Consider the following 15984-nt stretch of genomic DNA (forward strand, 5'->3'; position numbering starts at 1 on the left):
ATTGCTTCCTAGCGCTTAACTGCTATTGGAATGTACTGTTTATTTATGTGTATGTTTATGGTCTGTCTCCCTCCATAGAAAGCCAGGATTCTGTCTTTTCCACTGTTGATCTCCAGCCCTCTGATGTCCAGTGACAAAGGAGTATCCCAGACCAGACCGACCAGGGACCCGCGGCCTCACTAGCATTGGAGTTTGCGCCTGCCGCAGCAGGGCCAGCTGGAGAAGAACTGCTTGAAGTTTGGGCAGGTTCTCTTTGAAGCAGATTGTGTGTCACACTCGCAGGTCCTTAGCCCACAGAGGCAGCCGGCACCAGGACCAAGGGTGCATTCAACTGAAGGGAGACCGAGGGTCACAGGGGGCTTCCATCCACTCCCAGGGTTTGATTCTAAAGCTGGGGAGAACTGGGAGCTTGCTGCAAGGGGTCAAGGGTTGAAAATAGAAAGGAAAGGAACTGGGAGTTCTTTTCTTTCATCCCCAAGCCGTTCCCCCACCACACCTGGACATGCCCCAGGGAGAAGCCTGGAAGGAAGCGAGAGAAGGAGCAGGTGTGGGCTGCACGGAGGTGCCCAGGGGTAGTGCTGCCAGGCAGCACCCAGGCCAAGGACATGAAACCTATTTTTTCAGAACTCAGCCCCTCCTTCCAACAGCTTACCTGGCATCTCACCTGGATGTCGCGGGCATCTTCAATGTAAGACGCCCCAAAGGAAGCTCTTGATGTAAGTGTCCCCTTCCGGCCCCCCGCCCACTGAGCTGGTCCTCCACCCACACTCTTGGCTTGGGAAATGACACCACCTCCCACTCAAGCCAGAAAACCAGCAGCCAACCTTGATTCCTACCCCCCTTCCACTTTCACAGCCCATCCACCCAAAGTTCCATTGAAGTCTCTATGTTTAGAATATTTCACTCTGCCCCCTTCTCTCCATCTTCTTGGCCACAATCCCAATCCCTGTCATCACCAGCAATTCCACCCTAATGGAAGGAAGTAAACAGGGACTGTCTTTAAGATTTTTAAAAAAATTTTATTTATTTTTGGCTGTGTTGGGTTTTCGTTGCTGCACACAGGCTTTCTCTAGTTGCAGCGAGCGGGCTTCTCCTTGCGGTGGCTTCTCTTGTTGCGGAGCGCGGGCTCAGTAGTTGTGGCTCACAGGCTCTAGAGTGCAGGCTCAGTAGTTGTGGTGCATGGGCTTAGTTGCTCTGTGGCATGTGGGACCTTCCCAGACCAGGGCTCGAATCCCTGTCCCCTGCATTGGCAGGCGGATTCTCAACCACTGTGCCACCAGGGAAGTCCGAGACCGTTTTTAAATGTAACTTGAATTATGTTCACTCTCTTGCTGAAAGCCCTGCTGTGGTTTCCTACTATTTGGGCAAAGACATCCTAAATCCTTGCCGTGGACTCCGAAGCAGGCTTGCCATGATGGGGTCCCCGCCAACCTCTCCATCCTCACAGACCCCCACTCTCTCATCTTCACTCTGCTCCAGGACCAATGGCCTCTTTCTGTCACATGTTTTGTTTGATCTTGTCCCAGGGCCTTTGCACTTGCTATTCTCTTTGTCTGAAACACTTCTCTCCAGGATTTTTAAGTGGCTGGGTCCATCCTACCTTCGGGTCTTGGTCAAATTTCCTCTCTTCAGAGGGCTCTCCCTGCCCACTCCTTCTAAAGCTTCTCCAACCACTCTCCCTCACATCGCCATTTGTTTGATTCACCATACTTCTCACATCTCTTATTTCTCTTATTTGTTTGATTGCTTGTGTCTGTTTCTCATCAACAAAGTGTGAGCTCTTTGAGACTGGGGCTTTTTCTGTCCTGTCCCTCCCAGTATCCCCAGCTGGGATGTTATGCTGGCACATAGTAGGTGCTCAACAGTCATTGAATAAGTGAATGAAGCCTCATTGGGCCTTTGGGATTGAGTGTCTGCACTGTGGCCAAGTGACCACTAGATGGGCATCTTTTTTTATTTGTTTTTTGCGGTACGCGGGCCTCTCACTGTTGTGGCCTCTCCCGTTGCGGAGCACAGGCTCTGGACGTGCAGGCTCAGCGGCCATGGCTCACGGGCCCAGCCGCTCCACGGCACGTGGGATCTTCCCGGACCAGGGCATGAACCCGTGTCCCCTGCATCAGCAGGCGGACTCTCAACCACTGTACCACCAGGGAAGTAGATGGGCATCTTTTATTTAGTAGTCAGAGTTATAGTGCTCTGTGCATGGGTGCATATGCATGTGTGTGTACGTGCGTGTGTGGGGGGGGTGTAGGGGATGTCTAAGGCAGCCTCCTTCTAGATAACTCCACCCCATTTCCACTCTCTTTTGAGGGTTGGGGGTGGTGAGGAAGTGAGGTGGCCAGACTCCCTGATGTGTTGGCCCTGGGCAAGTTAGTTTCAGTATCATTTATAAAATGGTGATAGGGCTTCCCTGGTGGCGCAGTGGTTAAGAATCCACCTGCCAATGCAGGGGACAGGGATTCGATCCCTGGTCTGGGAAGATCCCACATGCCACGGAGCAACAAAGTCCGTGTGCCACAACTACTGAGCCTGCACTCTACAGCCTGTGCTCCGCAACAAGAGAAGCCACCAGAATAAGAAGCCCGCGCACCGCAACGTAGAGTAACCCCCGCTCTCCACAACTAGAGAAAGCCTGAGCACAGCAACGAAGACCCAATGCAGCCAAAAATAAATAAAATAAATAAATTTTAAAAAATGGTGATAAAAGCAATAGTATCGGGCTTCCCTGGTGGCGCAGTGGTTGAGAGTCCGCCTGCTGATGCAGGGGACACAGGTTTGTGCCCCGGTCCGGGAAGATCCCACATGCCATGGAGTGGCTGGGCCCGTGAGCCATGGCCGCTGAGCCTGCACGTCCAGAGCCTGTGCTCCACAACAGGAGAGGCCACAGCAGTGAGAGGCCCGCGAACCACACAAAAAAATAAATAAATAATAAATAAATAAATAAAAGCAATAGTATCAAAAGTAAATAATGGTGTCTACTTCACAGGATCGTTGTGAGGATTTTCACTGTTGTCGTTACAGATGGAGTGGTCTGGATGTGCTCAGAACACAGAGAGGCCTCTATAAATGCTTGTTATTATGACGATGGTGCACGCTTAGCTTCACATGTTGGAAAAAGAAGGGCCCTTTGAAGCTGGACCAGTGCTGGTTATCGTCTGTTTGTTTGCGTTTCCCCCTCTCCGAAGTCTACACAATTCCTGCAGGAAGCTGTCCTCCCACATCTCACTGGATCCTGGATTTCTCAAGACATGTTGACACCCACCCTACGCCTCAGCTGTACCTCTCCACTCACCCTCAGGAAATGTGCCAGGGATGGTTCCTGCCTCTCCCACTGTTCCTGGCGCCTGGATCACCTTTGCTTTCACGCTCTCCCTTCCTCATCTGTGACAATCCTTCAAGACCCATCAGGCCCCAGCTCCTGCAGGGACTCCCTGAGAGCCTCCGTCCCCTCCATGTCCAGGTCTCTCACCTCTGCCCAGCATGCCCCTGGCTGCCCTCCCCTGGCAGCCGCCATGGTCTTCAGGGGCTCACTGGGTTGTCTGGCTGCTGCCCTTGGTGGGGCCCAGGGCTACTTGGGCACAGGGCCCTGCCCCATCCAACCTCGCTTCCCTCCCAAAGGGCCTGGCACCTGGTGCTGTCACTTACCCGGGTGCTGCTTCTCTGGAAACTGGAAGCGAGGCACTTTTCTTACCCTTTCCTCTTTCTCATCCTTCTTCCTTTCTCACCACCCCCTTTCTTGCTTTGTCTTCTGGTCTTTTCCAACCTGTGGAGTATAATTCTCTCCTGCTGTTCAGTTCTACGTCTATCAGCTTGCCCAGGGTGCAGGCTGTCAGGACCGACCTGGAGCAGCGGTCTATTGCTGTGGACATCCCACAGCTGTTGTAGCACCAGGCCAGTCATGGGCTGGAAGAATAGGCATCCCTGGGCCAAGAAATGCCATGTTTGGAAGTCATCTTTTAAAAACAAGCCTAAACCCAGATCCTGCATCTTCCAATTTGCTGATGGGGAAACTGAGGCATGAAGAATGGAACTGACAGCTTTAGGATATGCTTTCTCATTCCATGAAATATACCTCCACCAATGAGACAAAGCAAGAAGGTCTACGTTCCTGCCTGGCCTAACCCAGACTGCCTGCCACGCTGCTACTCTCTGTGCCCGGCCTCCGACCTGCTCTCTAAACCCTCTCCTTGGGAGCTCTTGTTTTAAAGCTCAGGGCTCTAAATACCACCGAGCACTGCTGACTCTCCAGTTCTCACCGCAGCCTAGACATCTCCTATGCGCTCTAGATGCCAATAGGTTTGTGTTCATGTGACTCCCTCTTGGGTGTCTGATATGCATCTCAAACCCAACATGGTTCATGCCAGGCTCTTGCTGTGTCTGCAGAGTCTGCTCTCCCCCATCTGCACAAGCTCGTAGATGCACCACCATCCATCATTGCTCAGACCAAGAACCTCAGAGTCAGCCTCCCTTACCTTCAAACTCCACATCTAATCCATCAGCAGGTCTTATCAATCTACCTCCCAAACACACGCAGCATCTGGCACGTCTCCCCAGCTATTGATATGTACTATGGTCGCTTCTCCCCAGTGCTACAGAAACACCCCACTAATGGCTCCCCGTTTCTTCCCCTGCTCCCCAACTTCTCTGTACAGGGGCCAGAGTGATCTTTCTAAAGCAAAATCTGAGCAGATCACTTCCTGCTTTAATGCTTCCCCCTGCAACCGAAGGAGAAGAAGGTGAGCCCCTCACCCCACGGCCAGGCCCCACCGGACTCATTCCTGGTGGGACGCCCACCCCCCAGCCCCTCGTCTCCTTCCGCACTAGCTAAATGCCACCTCCTTAGCGAGGCCTTCTACAGCCACATAAGGTAGCCATCCTCCCCATGCACCCACACCCCCTGCCCTTCCGCCCACTGCCATCCTCATCCTTTAGCTTGTGGCCTTATTTTAGATGCTTCATAGCACTTGTCACTACCTAAGTGTATCTTTCTTTCTGAATATTTTATGGGCTGTCTCTCTCCCTGCACACAGGCAGGGAGTTTGTCTTTTCATTGCAGATCTTCAGCCCCAAACACGCTGTAAACGCTCCATCCCAGTTTGCTACTGCCTTACTGGCTGGGCTTACACGGCCTGCGGGGCAGTGAATGAAGCCCCCTTCCCAAGGAACAGGGAGTCGGTTTCTCGGTCCAGATCTGCCACCTGCATGTTCTAGCATGGCAGGCAAGTTGTTCCTCTCTGAGCATCTTCCCTCAGCTTTCAAATGAGGGGACGGGTGCTTGCATTGACTATTTCATGAATTTTTTTCATTCACTCACTCATCAAACGAACAGGTATTGAGTTCCTAACCCGTGCCTGCCCTTTGGCTAGGAAGTGCAGAGGTACAGGTCTGAGCGAGCGGACCCCACACTGCATAGCTCTGGGCATCCTCTGTGGCCTTATGAGGATAAGCGCCGCCCCCAACAAGTGCTCCCCACTCTCCTGGAATTCACATGCCAGTCGAGGGGAGAATCAATGCATAAATAAACAAATAAGTAAACAAGAAAATGAGATGATGTCAGGTTGAGACAGATGCTAGGAGAGGAAATGGGTGATGTGTCAGCGAGCGGAAGTGTTGTGAGGAGGAAACTCAGTAGCAAAGGAGAAAGATCTTTGCAAACTACAAATTCCAGTGGTTACCTGCTTCACCCTCCCCCTTCGGCAGAGGGAGAAGTCACAGGCTCAGAGATGGAGGTGATAGTGGTACCTCTGGCTGGAACCTGGGCTCTGCTGCCCACAGCCGGGCTCCCCACTGCACTACAGATGCATTCATGTGTGGGTGGAGGGGGCGTCACCACTGGCAGATCTTAAAATCCCTTGCGAATGCAAAGTACTTATGTAAGCCCACTCAACAGAGGGCTAATGACCTCCCTGGTTACCTGAGGGGAGCCTCCGCCCCGCGGCAAATTGGCCCCAGGGCTTGGGTTCCAGGCCTTTCTCTGCACTGAGCTCCCAGTGACATTTACAGACATGGGCAGACCAAGTTGTTTTTCTGCTTTCCCTTCCCTGCTCACACCAACTGCATCCTGGAGCAGCCACTGGTTGCTAGGCAACCTGGGACCAGGCTTGGGTGCGGGATTTCAGAACTTGGAGGCTGGGGAGGTGGTTAACCCTTGCAAGGCAGCTCCTTGAACTGCAGTATAACCGGGGGTAGAGTGGGCGAGCTTCTATCCTATAAGGGGTTAATAACATTAGCTCAAGCGGAGGCAAATGCAGAGGAGATGCTTCCAAGAAATCTCTCAACAGTACTAAAGAAAACTCCCAGTGCTTTCCCACAAAGTAAAGGGGAAAAGGAAACTGAGATTAAACGAAAGAATTCTCAACTTCTAAAAGGAGGGGCATTGAGGCTTCCCTGGTGGCGCAGTGGTTGAGAGTCCACCTGCTGATGCAGGGGACACGGGTTCATGCCCCGGTCCGGGAAGATCCCACATGCCGCGGAGCAGCTGGGCCCATGAGCCATGGCCGCTGAGCCTGCGCGTCTGGAGCCTGTGCTCCACAACGGGAGTGGCCGCAACAGTGAGAGGCCCGAGTACCTCAAAAATAAATAAATAAATAAATAAAAGGAGAGGCATTAACTAACTAAGCACCTGCTCCAAGCTGGGTTACTTTAGTCAGTCCTTTAGTGACCTTATGAAGTTCTGATTAGTATCTCCATTTTACAGATGAGAAGACTAAGGCCCAGGGGGTTGTGCAATTATCCAGTTAGAAAAGGTGAAGCTGGGATGCAGGCCCAGCTCTGCCTGACTCCAAAGCGTGTGCTGTCTCTGGGCCTCTTAGCAGGGTACATAGAGCTAGAACAGAAAGATCTGGGTCCTTGCAGAGGGGCAAATTCCTTCTGCTCTTCTTTGCCCTTTGGGCCAGGGCTGAACATTCTAACAAGCCTGTTGTAGATAATAAGACTTGCATTTGTGTGAGCCCCCAGTCAAGAGCAGCGCCATCGCCCTCCCAGCGGCCCCATGCCCCTGGGAGGATGGTGGGAGGCAGGAGCACCAGCTGGGGTCAGATGACCTGGGTCCGAATCCCAACTCTTCTTTCCCTGGCTGTGTGGCCTTGGCCATCTCACTTAACGTCTCTGAGCCTCAGGGGCCTCCTCGATAATGGGGAGAATAACGCCCACCTCAAAGGTTTATCACGGATTCACAGTGCTGAGTGTAAAGCCTCTGTCAGGTGCTCATGAACTGTAGCTGTTGTTACTGCACCTATTTTATGGATGAAGAAACTGAGGCCTAGAAAACTCAGGTCAGCAGTGTGTTCCAGAGCACTGGAAAGTCTCAAGACGTATGAGTTTTAATCTTGCCTGTTACCTTGGATCAAACCCTTCCCCATCTCTGGGTCTCAGTCTCCCCAGTGCTACAATGAGGGTTTGGTTTGGATGGTCCCAAGGGCACTTTCAGCTCTGGAGAAGGCCAGGACAGCAGGGTCTGCAGCTGGCTGCCTTGTTCTGTGCCCCTGGCCCTGGCACAGCACTGGCCCTGGATGGGCACCCAATGGGTGCTCAGTTGATACTGGGCAAGTGAATGGATGTGTGCGGGGTTCACTTGGGGTCTCAGCACACACTGGAATAGGGGTTTGTCAAGGTGGGGGTGGGGACAACAGGGGGTTCAGCCTGGTCCTCACTAGCTGGGTCAGCTGAGGAGGGGGATGCTGATGTCCTGGTGAGGACGGGGAAGCATCCCTCCATGCTAACTCCCTAAGCAAGATGTTGGACTCTGGGAGCCCTGGTCAAGCTTCGGGAGCAACTGGCTACTGCTGCTTGGCAGGGCCCAGCATCTGCAGAAAGCAGGGCCAGGCCACAGACTTTCCAGGCCAGCTCCCGGCCCCTGCCTACACCTCTCACCACCCCCCAGCCTGATGTGCCAAGCAGAGGACGTTTCCTGTGCCACCTCCTGGGGCTCCAGCCTCTGCCCCCAGGTCACTCTCCTCCATTTCCTGGGGTCCTGGGCTGCACTCTGATCCCCACCTGGGAGGGTGAAGAGGGTTGATAAGGAAGCTGCTCCAGGTGCAGAGAGCCCGGGGTTGGCCCCCGTGACACAGGAGCTGCGGGCGGAGGCTTGGCCTGGGCCTGAGACCACAGGGCCGGAAGGTCCTTTGCACTTACTGAAATTCCACTTCCCCCCTCAGAATTCTGTTTCCCTCCTTCCTTAGTCCCTGCGCTTTCCAGGGGCATCAGAGGAGAGAGCTCTTAGAGCACATTTTCTCTCAAAGTGATGCTTTTCAACCATTCTAAGGTAACACTTAACATGACAGATGTTAAGATCAAGGCGGAAAGAGGTGAGAAGAAACCATGTGAAAGTGAGACCGTGAGCTGGGCTGAGAGGAGTCAGGGGCAGCTTTTCTGTGTGCCTCTCCGCCACCAACCGACAGCCAGGCTTGGCCCCTGCCTTCCACCATGTGGAGCCCAGAGGGGTGGGAGGAGGACGTCAGAAATTTGGGCCCTGGCCTCCAGAAGGCATCATGTGCCGAAGCAAACAATCCTCTGGGGACCACCTCCTCCAGTCACCCCCTCCCCGCCCCTCCACTAGACCCTGATGCCTCCCCAGCTCCTGGACATGGCCTTGGGGCCTCACAGAGGGGACGCCTTGCTTTAGGCCTAAGGATGGTCACAGCCAGAGAGCTCCAACACAGGGTCTCCTTGAGCTCACATAAGAAAAAGGGGGTTCCCTCCCCAGCGGTGGTGTGCTTGGGGGGGCTGAGAAGCAGACTCCGCTGAAGCTGGCCTCCTGTCTGCAGGGGCCTGAGCCATGTTTCACCACTGGGACCAAGGAGACTGCACCATCCTAACGCTCAGTGTGTCCTAGGCTGGAGCCCTGGCTGGGGGCTCTGGGAGATGAGTGGAAGGGAGGTGGTCCCCCGGCCTCTGGAGAAGACAGGTGATCTCCAAGACACACTCACAGCTCTGAATAAACACACAAGGAAGGGGAGGACAGTGGTTCACGCAACTCCCCAAGGCCAAGCGGAAGGCGAGTCACACATTCATAGGGGCATTCAAACCACCGGTTCTGCTGAAATGAATGGCGTTCACGACAAGGCCGGGGCCCAGCATCTGTGAGTGGGCTTGTTCTTTAGATCCAACTTGCCCTATGCACCCAGCAGTCCCAGAACATGCTCTGGGAGATCAGGGGCCCCTCCCTACGTGCTGGACACTCAGTACTTGCCCACCCTGCCCTTGGCCCTCTTCCTTGAATGGCCTCCATGACACATGGGTTCCCTTCCCCGTCCCCCTCCTATTGACTTTGGTGCCCCCCCTCCCCCCCCCGCACTTATCCCAGTGCTTGGCACGCAATCACCCTTCACAAATATTTGTTCAGCTGAATGACAGCTGAGCTGCTTTGTTAACACATGACAGACATCGGGAAGAAGCTTCTCAACAGCAACAGCTGCCAGGCGAAGCTGCAAAATTCACTGTACTCTCGAGTCAGCAACTATTTATGGAGCACATGCAAGACCCTGGGCGGGGGCGGGGGTGCTGTGCCCTGCACCCTGCCTCTGGAGAGAGCTGGGGGCACGGCTGCGAATGCGGACCAGGGAGGGACCGGGCCAGGACTCTAAAGAAGCTCTGATTCTCGGAATTACAGCTCTCCATCCCAAAGCACTTGGAAAAAAATCTCATTTCCCCAAAATTCTCTGGGTCCACAAGGCTGACCTTAAGGAAAGGCCCAGTTTCAAAGACATTCTCTACAGAGAAGGTAACTCACAGATCACGGTCCAGTTGGCCACGCGGAACTGGTAGCTGTTCAACACGGGCTGGCAGCTGAGCTGCTTCAGTTTCTCGCAGCAGCAGTCGTGGGCCAGGCAGCACCTGGGGGCTAGATGGAGGAAGATGAGAGCTTTCCTGAGGGTGGCCCTGGGGAACTGGCTGGAAAGGATTCACATGCCTCCTCCCCCCCGCAGGGGGAAGGTGCTGAAGGCAGGGAGGTCACTTCCTGATGACATTAAAAATCACAAAAAGAGCCCTCCTCTACCTACTGCCGTCTCATGAGTTCCTCACAGTAACCCTAGGACGTGCAGTCCTTGTCCCCGTTTTATAGGAGAGGAACTGAGATCCAGAGGTGGATTTCCCAAAATCATACGGCTGGCAGATGATAGAGTCAGGACTCAAATCTAGGTGCCCATGACTTATTCATTCATTTAATGACTTTTGACTGAGCACTGAATATGTGCCCAGCCCTGGGAGAGGCTCTGAGCAGACAAGGGTCAGCACATCAGACATAAGCCTTCAGTCTTTGCTCTCTTGAGGCTCAGGGTTGGCCAGGGGAGGGGTGGGCGTGTTGGGAGGGGAGAGCACTGGAGGAGAGGAAACAGCTGGGGGACGGCCTCGGCCCCCCTCTTCCACCATGTCTGAGTGGCAGGAACACAGATCTGGGGCTGGATTCTAAGACATGAAAAGGATCAGCTTCTGGCCGATGCCCTGGGCTGGATGCTCTGTCTTCCTCACTCACCATCCCCATCCACATGTGGGCTCTTTGCCATTGGTCATTGTTGGCTAATAGTGTTAAAATTCTCATCAGCCACAGGACTTGGAAGGGGAGGCACAGAGTATCAAAGGGCCCAGACTTTGAAACAGGCAAATTCTGGTTCAAATCTTGACCCTGCCACTCAAGGGCTATGTGTCTTTGGGTTCTGCTGTTTTGTTTAGTGGGTCCCTCACCGTTGTCATCTGTAGAATGGGGATGGTGGCACGGCCTCGGCCATGTGCTGGGAGCATTAAACCAAGCCCTGCATGCAAACCACGAATCCCAGGGCTCAGGATGTGACAGGCATTTCATCAGTGTCAGGTCCTCTCAAGGGCTCTGGGATCCTTCCAGCTGGAATATTCCATGGTCTCATGAGCCCACCCCAGAGGACTCAAGCTCCAGGGGTGATATTCAGGCCCTACTATGGGGATATATTTACCCACACTATGGTGAAAGTGACCAGGAACATTTTGCTTCTTATTTCTTCAAATAAAAAGACACACAAACCATCCTGTTTCCTACCTCCCTGTTCCCTCCCCAGATTAACACCAACCTCCACCTATTCTGGGAATTCACCCTCCCCCACCCCCATCCTTAGAAGTAGGCCTGGCAGCCAAGTTTGTGCCATGTGTCCTCACCCAGATGGACAAATTTTCCAAACTGGGCCACTTGGATTCTCTTTCCTGGAAAATGGAATTAGGACTGGGAGACAGTTGGTCAGTCTTGCTGCATGTGTAATCCTAAAAACTGGAGGCCTGAGAGAAGACCACATTTACCACGAGGACTGAGAGCTGAACGTTCTAGAGCTCTGGGCAGGGCTGACAGAATAATCTGCAACGCCTGGTGCAACATGAAAACGAGGGGCCCCTTATTCAAACATTGTCAAGCGTTTCCAGAAGGTGACAGAGCCGGGAACCTCATGCGGGCCCTGTATAGCTGCATAGGCCACAGGAAGCCAGCCCCAGCCTTGGGTTCCTCAAGACCACCCTCCCACTCCCATTCTGTTTTTTTCTTACCCTCAGGCTCACCTGAATTGGTTTCAGTTCCTTACAATGCAAGGGTCCTAACGCCCTCTCTCTCTTCAAGCCGGGATTTCAATGCAAATCAACCGACAGGAGGCCTCAGAGCCTCTGCACTCACCTGTCAGTGTCATCCGTGGGGGTCCCTATGCCCCCAAGCCCGCAGTAGCAGCCGTATCCATAATTTGAGAAGAAGGCGCTCCGCCCTGTGATGTGTTTGACCACCCTTTGAAACTGCCAGAAGCTGCCATGGGTGGAGGCCATCACTGCCAAGGAGAAAATAAGGAAGAAGAGAAGATGCGATGAGAAAGATGCTGCTTTCAGGTCCCCTAGTGCTTAGCATTCAGATATCAGGAGACCCCTAAATGTGGTGCCTGGGCATCAGCCCCTTTAATGGGGACAAGGTGGAAGAGGGGGGCCGAGGCCGTCCCCCAGCTGTTTCCTCTCCTCCAGTGCTCTCCCCTCCCGGCACGCCCACCCCTCCCCTGGTCAACCCTGAGCCTCAGGAGAGCAAAGACTGAAGGATTATGTCTGATGTGCTGACCCTTGTCTGCTCATGTCTACCGCGTCACACAGCTAGCGTCTCACTAGCCCAGGATGAGAACCCAGTTTCCATGACAGTCAGGACAATACTATCAACTACAGTCTTCTTCCCAAAGTAAAAGACCACCATCCTGGGCAGAAACACTCTCAGATCTGATGTTAAACATTAACGAGAAAGGTTCAAAGCCAGAAATGTCAGTCCTTGCAAATACCAGCAGGCATTTACAACCTCACAGGAGAAACAAAATACTCAAGAGGCAGAAAAAGTTGTGGTCAATCCATTTTTTTAATGGCAAATACACATGGACCTAGCAATTTTCACTTCTACAAAATGCTTAGGAAAGTGAGGGGGGGAAATTATATATATATACAGGGATGTTTGCTGCAGCATTATTTGTGATATCAAAAAATTGGAGACTACCCGCATGCCCACGGACAGGCAGATAATAACTAAATGATGTCTTGAAAACATACTACTTTTAGCAATATCACTAGGCAATGGGACTGAGGAAGTAGGTGGAGAAAAACAACTGGCAACATTTATCTTAAATACTTTTCTGCTGTCTGATATATATATATATATATTTTCTTACAAAAAGCGTGTTTTACTTTTCTATCGAAATGTTTGAAATGTATGTATATAAAGGTCTAGAAGGATGTATATCAAACTCTGAAGAGTGCTTACATCTGAGTGTAGGGAAAGGATCAGGGTCTGGGAAGGATGAGAAGGGGCTTTATCTTTTTTTTTTTTTTTTTTTTTTTTTTTTCAGTACGCAGGTCTCTCACTGTTGTGGCCTCTCCCGTTGCGGAGCACAGGCTCCGGACGCGCAGGCTCAGCGGCCATGGCTCACGGGCCCAGCCGCTCCGTGGCATGTGGGATTTTCCTGGACCGGGGCACGAACCTGTGTCCCCTGCATCGGCAGGCAGACTCTCAACCACTGCGCCACCAGGGAAGCCCGGGGCTTTATCTTGTGACTCCATATTCTGTATTCTTGTAACTCTGTGTATTTTTCTTTTTAATTACAAGCAGATATTAATTTTACAGTAAAAATAAAATAAAAACATGAACTTGAATAAGCAAACCAAAGACAGGAGGTTTGGGGAAATTTTCCCAGGAGCCTTCCCACCTCATTACTGTGATTTTGGAGGCCTTGTTGTCACAAAGCGTTGCAGAGGGGGCCAAAGCCTGGGGGTGGTCTCTGGGGCCGGAGCAGCCCCCGGAGAGGGGGCAGGACCACCCTCAGACACTGCTCTTGGGGTACTCGATGGGGGCTGCAGCAGTGGCTCTTCCTACACATGGGTCCCCTGCCTCTAACATCATGATCTTGAAAACTGTAAATTCCACCACTGACTAAGGGAAAAGGGAACCCCATTTTTGCCATTTTGACTTAGGAAGCCCAAAGCGATTGCTTCACAGCTGAAACAGATAGAAAACTGGATTTGAGCAAATCTCTACTCATCTAATCAAACCAAAGAGTCAAAGAGTTTTCCAACAAACCCAGCACGGTTTCTTTCACTTTGCAGAGGTAGGTAATCGGATCTCCTGGTCGCAATGACTTATAATTACTAATTATTCCATAGGTCACCGTAAGAATGGCTTTCTGATGAGAATTAATCATTCCTAAATTAGCTAGATATATGTCTGCATTTTTGTCCTGGAATCCACAAGACTTTAAATAAAGGCAACTAGCATCCAAATGAAAAAAAGACTCCTGAATGGTGTGTGTGTGTGGTAAAACAATAGTCAAATGCCCTCTTCTTAGCAAATGGTTAGCAACCTTTGATTTTCTAGACATTCTGTGAGATCCCAACACCAAATTAACCCATTCTGTAGAAGCAGCAGAAGCAGGAGGACTTTGGTGGGGGCCGTTCCACTCCCGATTCCCCTTTGAGTGAGACCTGATTTCCCCTCACCTGATGCTACCCGAGGAGGGGCCACCCCGGACACAGACACACAGACAGGACAGCGCCTTTGAGCTCACTCAGCTGATACTACTTATGGCAGGAGACAAAGACCATGAGAACCCAAAGACCATCGTTCCTGAGGAGACCAGGGGGTCCGAGGCACCAGGAGCACACTTTCCTCTGCTTTCGAGGGCTCTGCCAGCTGAACTCCTGTTTGGGGAGGAAATAACCAAAATGAGGGAGGCCACGTGGATGTGAAACCCCAAGCACAGTGCAGGCCTTCAAAAGCCCTCAGTGGAGGGCTCGGAGCAAAGAGACCTTTTTCAAACCTAATTATCTCTGAATATGATAATCCCTCGGTTATTTAGACCTAAATATAAAGATGAGAAGGGTTCAATTGTTTGAAAAGTGCAAGGCTTTTTTTTTTCCCCCTTTGGCAATACTATGCCTTCATCTTTTTTTTTCTTTTGAAGATTCAGTATTTCCTCTGTTGCCAAGTTGACAGGCAAATGCTATATGGCTTGTGTTGGAAATGCAGTGTGGGAAAGTCTGGCCCCGTTTGCATGGTAGTCCCCCTCTGTTTTCCTTCCCTGATGCCCAGGTATCTTATTCACAAACTTAGCCCCTCTGAATCTGGCTTTCCTCTCCTAAAGAGACTAAAATTGGGGCTTCCCTGGTGGCACAGTGGTTGAGAATCTGCCTGCCAATGCAGGGGACACGGGTTTGAGCCCTGGTCTGGGAAGATCCCACATGCCGCGGAGCAACTAGGCCCGTGAGCCACAACTACTGAGCCTGCGCGTCTGGAGCCTGCGCTCCACAACAAGAGAGGCCGCGATAGTGAGAGGCCTGCGCACCGCGATGAAGAGTGGCCCCCACTTGCCACAACTAGAGAAAGCCCTTGCACAGAAACGAAAACCCAACACAGCCAAAAATAAATAATTTTTTTAAAAAAGAGACTAAAATTGCCTATCAGTAATTTCAAACATTTGTTAAGAAATTAGTTGGAATCTAAAAAAAAAAAAGATACAAATGAATTTATTTACAAAATGGAAATAGACTCACAGACATAGAAAACAAACGTATGGTTATCAAAGAAGGCAGTGGGGGAGGGAGGGATAAATCACGAGTTTGGGATTAACACATACACACTACTGTATATAAAATAGATAAACCACAGGGAACTCTACTCAATACTCTGTAATAACCTACATGGGAAAAGAATCTGAAAAAGACTAGGTATATGTATATGTATAATTAAATCACTTTACTGTACACCTTAAACTAACACAACATTGTGAATCGATTAAACTTCAATTAAAAAAAGAAAAAACACTTAGCAGATCATTGCAGCATAACAATTTATTATTTCTTTTTTTAAAAAATAAATTTATTTATTTATTTATTTATTGGCTGCGTTGGGTCTTCGTTGTTGTGCACAGGCTTTCTCTAGTTGCGGCAAGCAGGGGCTACTCTTTTTTTTTTTTTTTTTTTTTTTTTGCGGTACACGGGCCTCTCACCACTGTGGCCTCCCTCTCCCGCTGCAGAGCACAGGCTCCAGATGCTCAGGCTCAGCGGCCATGGCTCACGGGAGAGGCACCGGGGTATGAACCCGTGTCCCCTGCATCGCCAGGCGGACTCTCTACCACTGCGCCACCAGGGAAGCCCAACAGCTCTCTTTAAATACAAGTGGTTTTTATGCACTCCATCATAAATCAGGCTAAATCTGATAAGGTCAAGACTTGGAGTATGAACACTAGCTCAGCAGAGCCTAGAGGATTTGGCAGGTGTAGAGCTTCAGCCAGATTTGCACTCTGTGGCAAAGTTTCCCAGGAAAATTTCAAAATGAGCGACCTGCTGAAGCGTCCTGGGAGAGTTTGCCATTTTTGCCCTCGTTGGCAAGTTTCTGGTGGATGCTTCGAGACTGGGCCCTGACCGGGCCTGGTCCCAGGCAGCCTTCGTTTCAGATGCTGCACGGGATGTTTTTAAATGAGGTTCCATCTTACAGGCTAGCTTCCTTTGTCTCTTTTG

The 15984-nt window shown here is 51.4% G+C and overlaps 1 protein-coding gene across 1 annotated transcript; it reads right to left on the reverse strand.

Moving 5' to 3' along the window:
- Positions 1-179: 179 nt before the first annotated feature.
- PLA2G2C (phospholipase A2 group IIC) lies at positions 180-11772 on the reverse strand (the record flags this gene model as incomplete). Its single annotated transcript, XM_082616289.1, has 3 exons — positions 180-331; positions 9731-9834; positions 11630-11772. The coding sequence occupies 3 exons, from the start codon at positions 11770-11772 to the stop codon at positions 180-182; spliced, it is 399 nt and encodes a 132-aa protein (XP_082472415.1).
- Between the last annotated feature and the right edge of the window lie 4212 nt (positions 11773-15984).

The sequence above is a fragment of the Mesoplodon mirus genome (assembly GCF_964341445.2).
Source record: "Mesoplodon mirus genome assembly, chromosome: 3".
Taxonomy (NCBI): Eukaryota; Metazoa; Chordata; class Mammalia; order Artiodactyla; family Ziphiidae; genus Mesoplodon; species Mesoplodon mirus.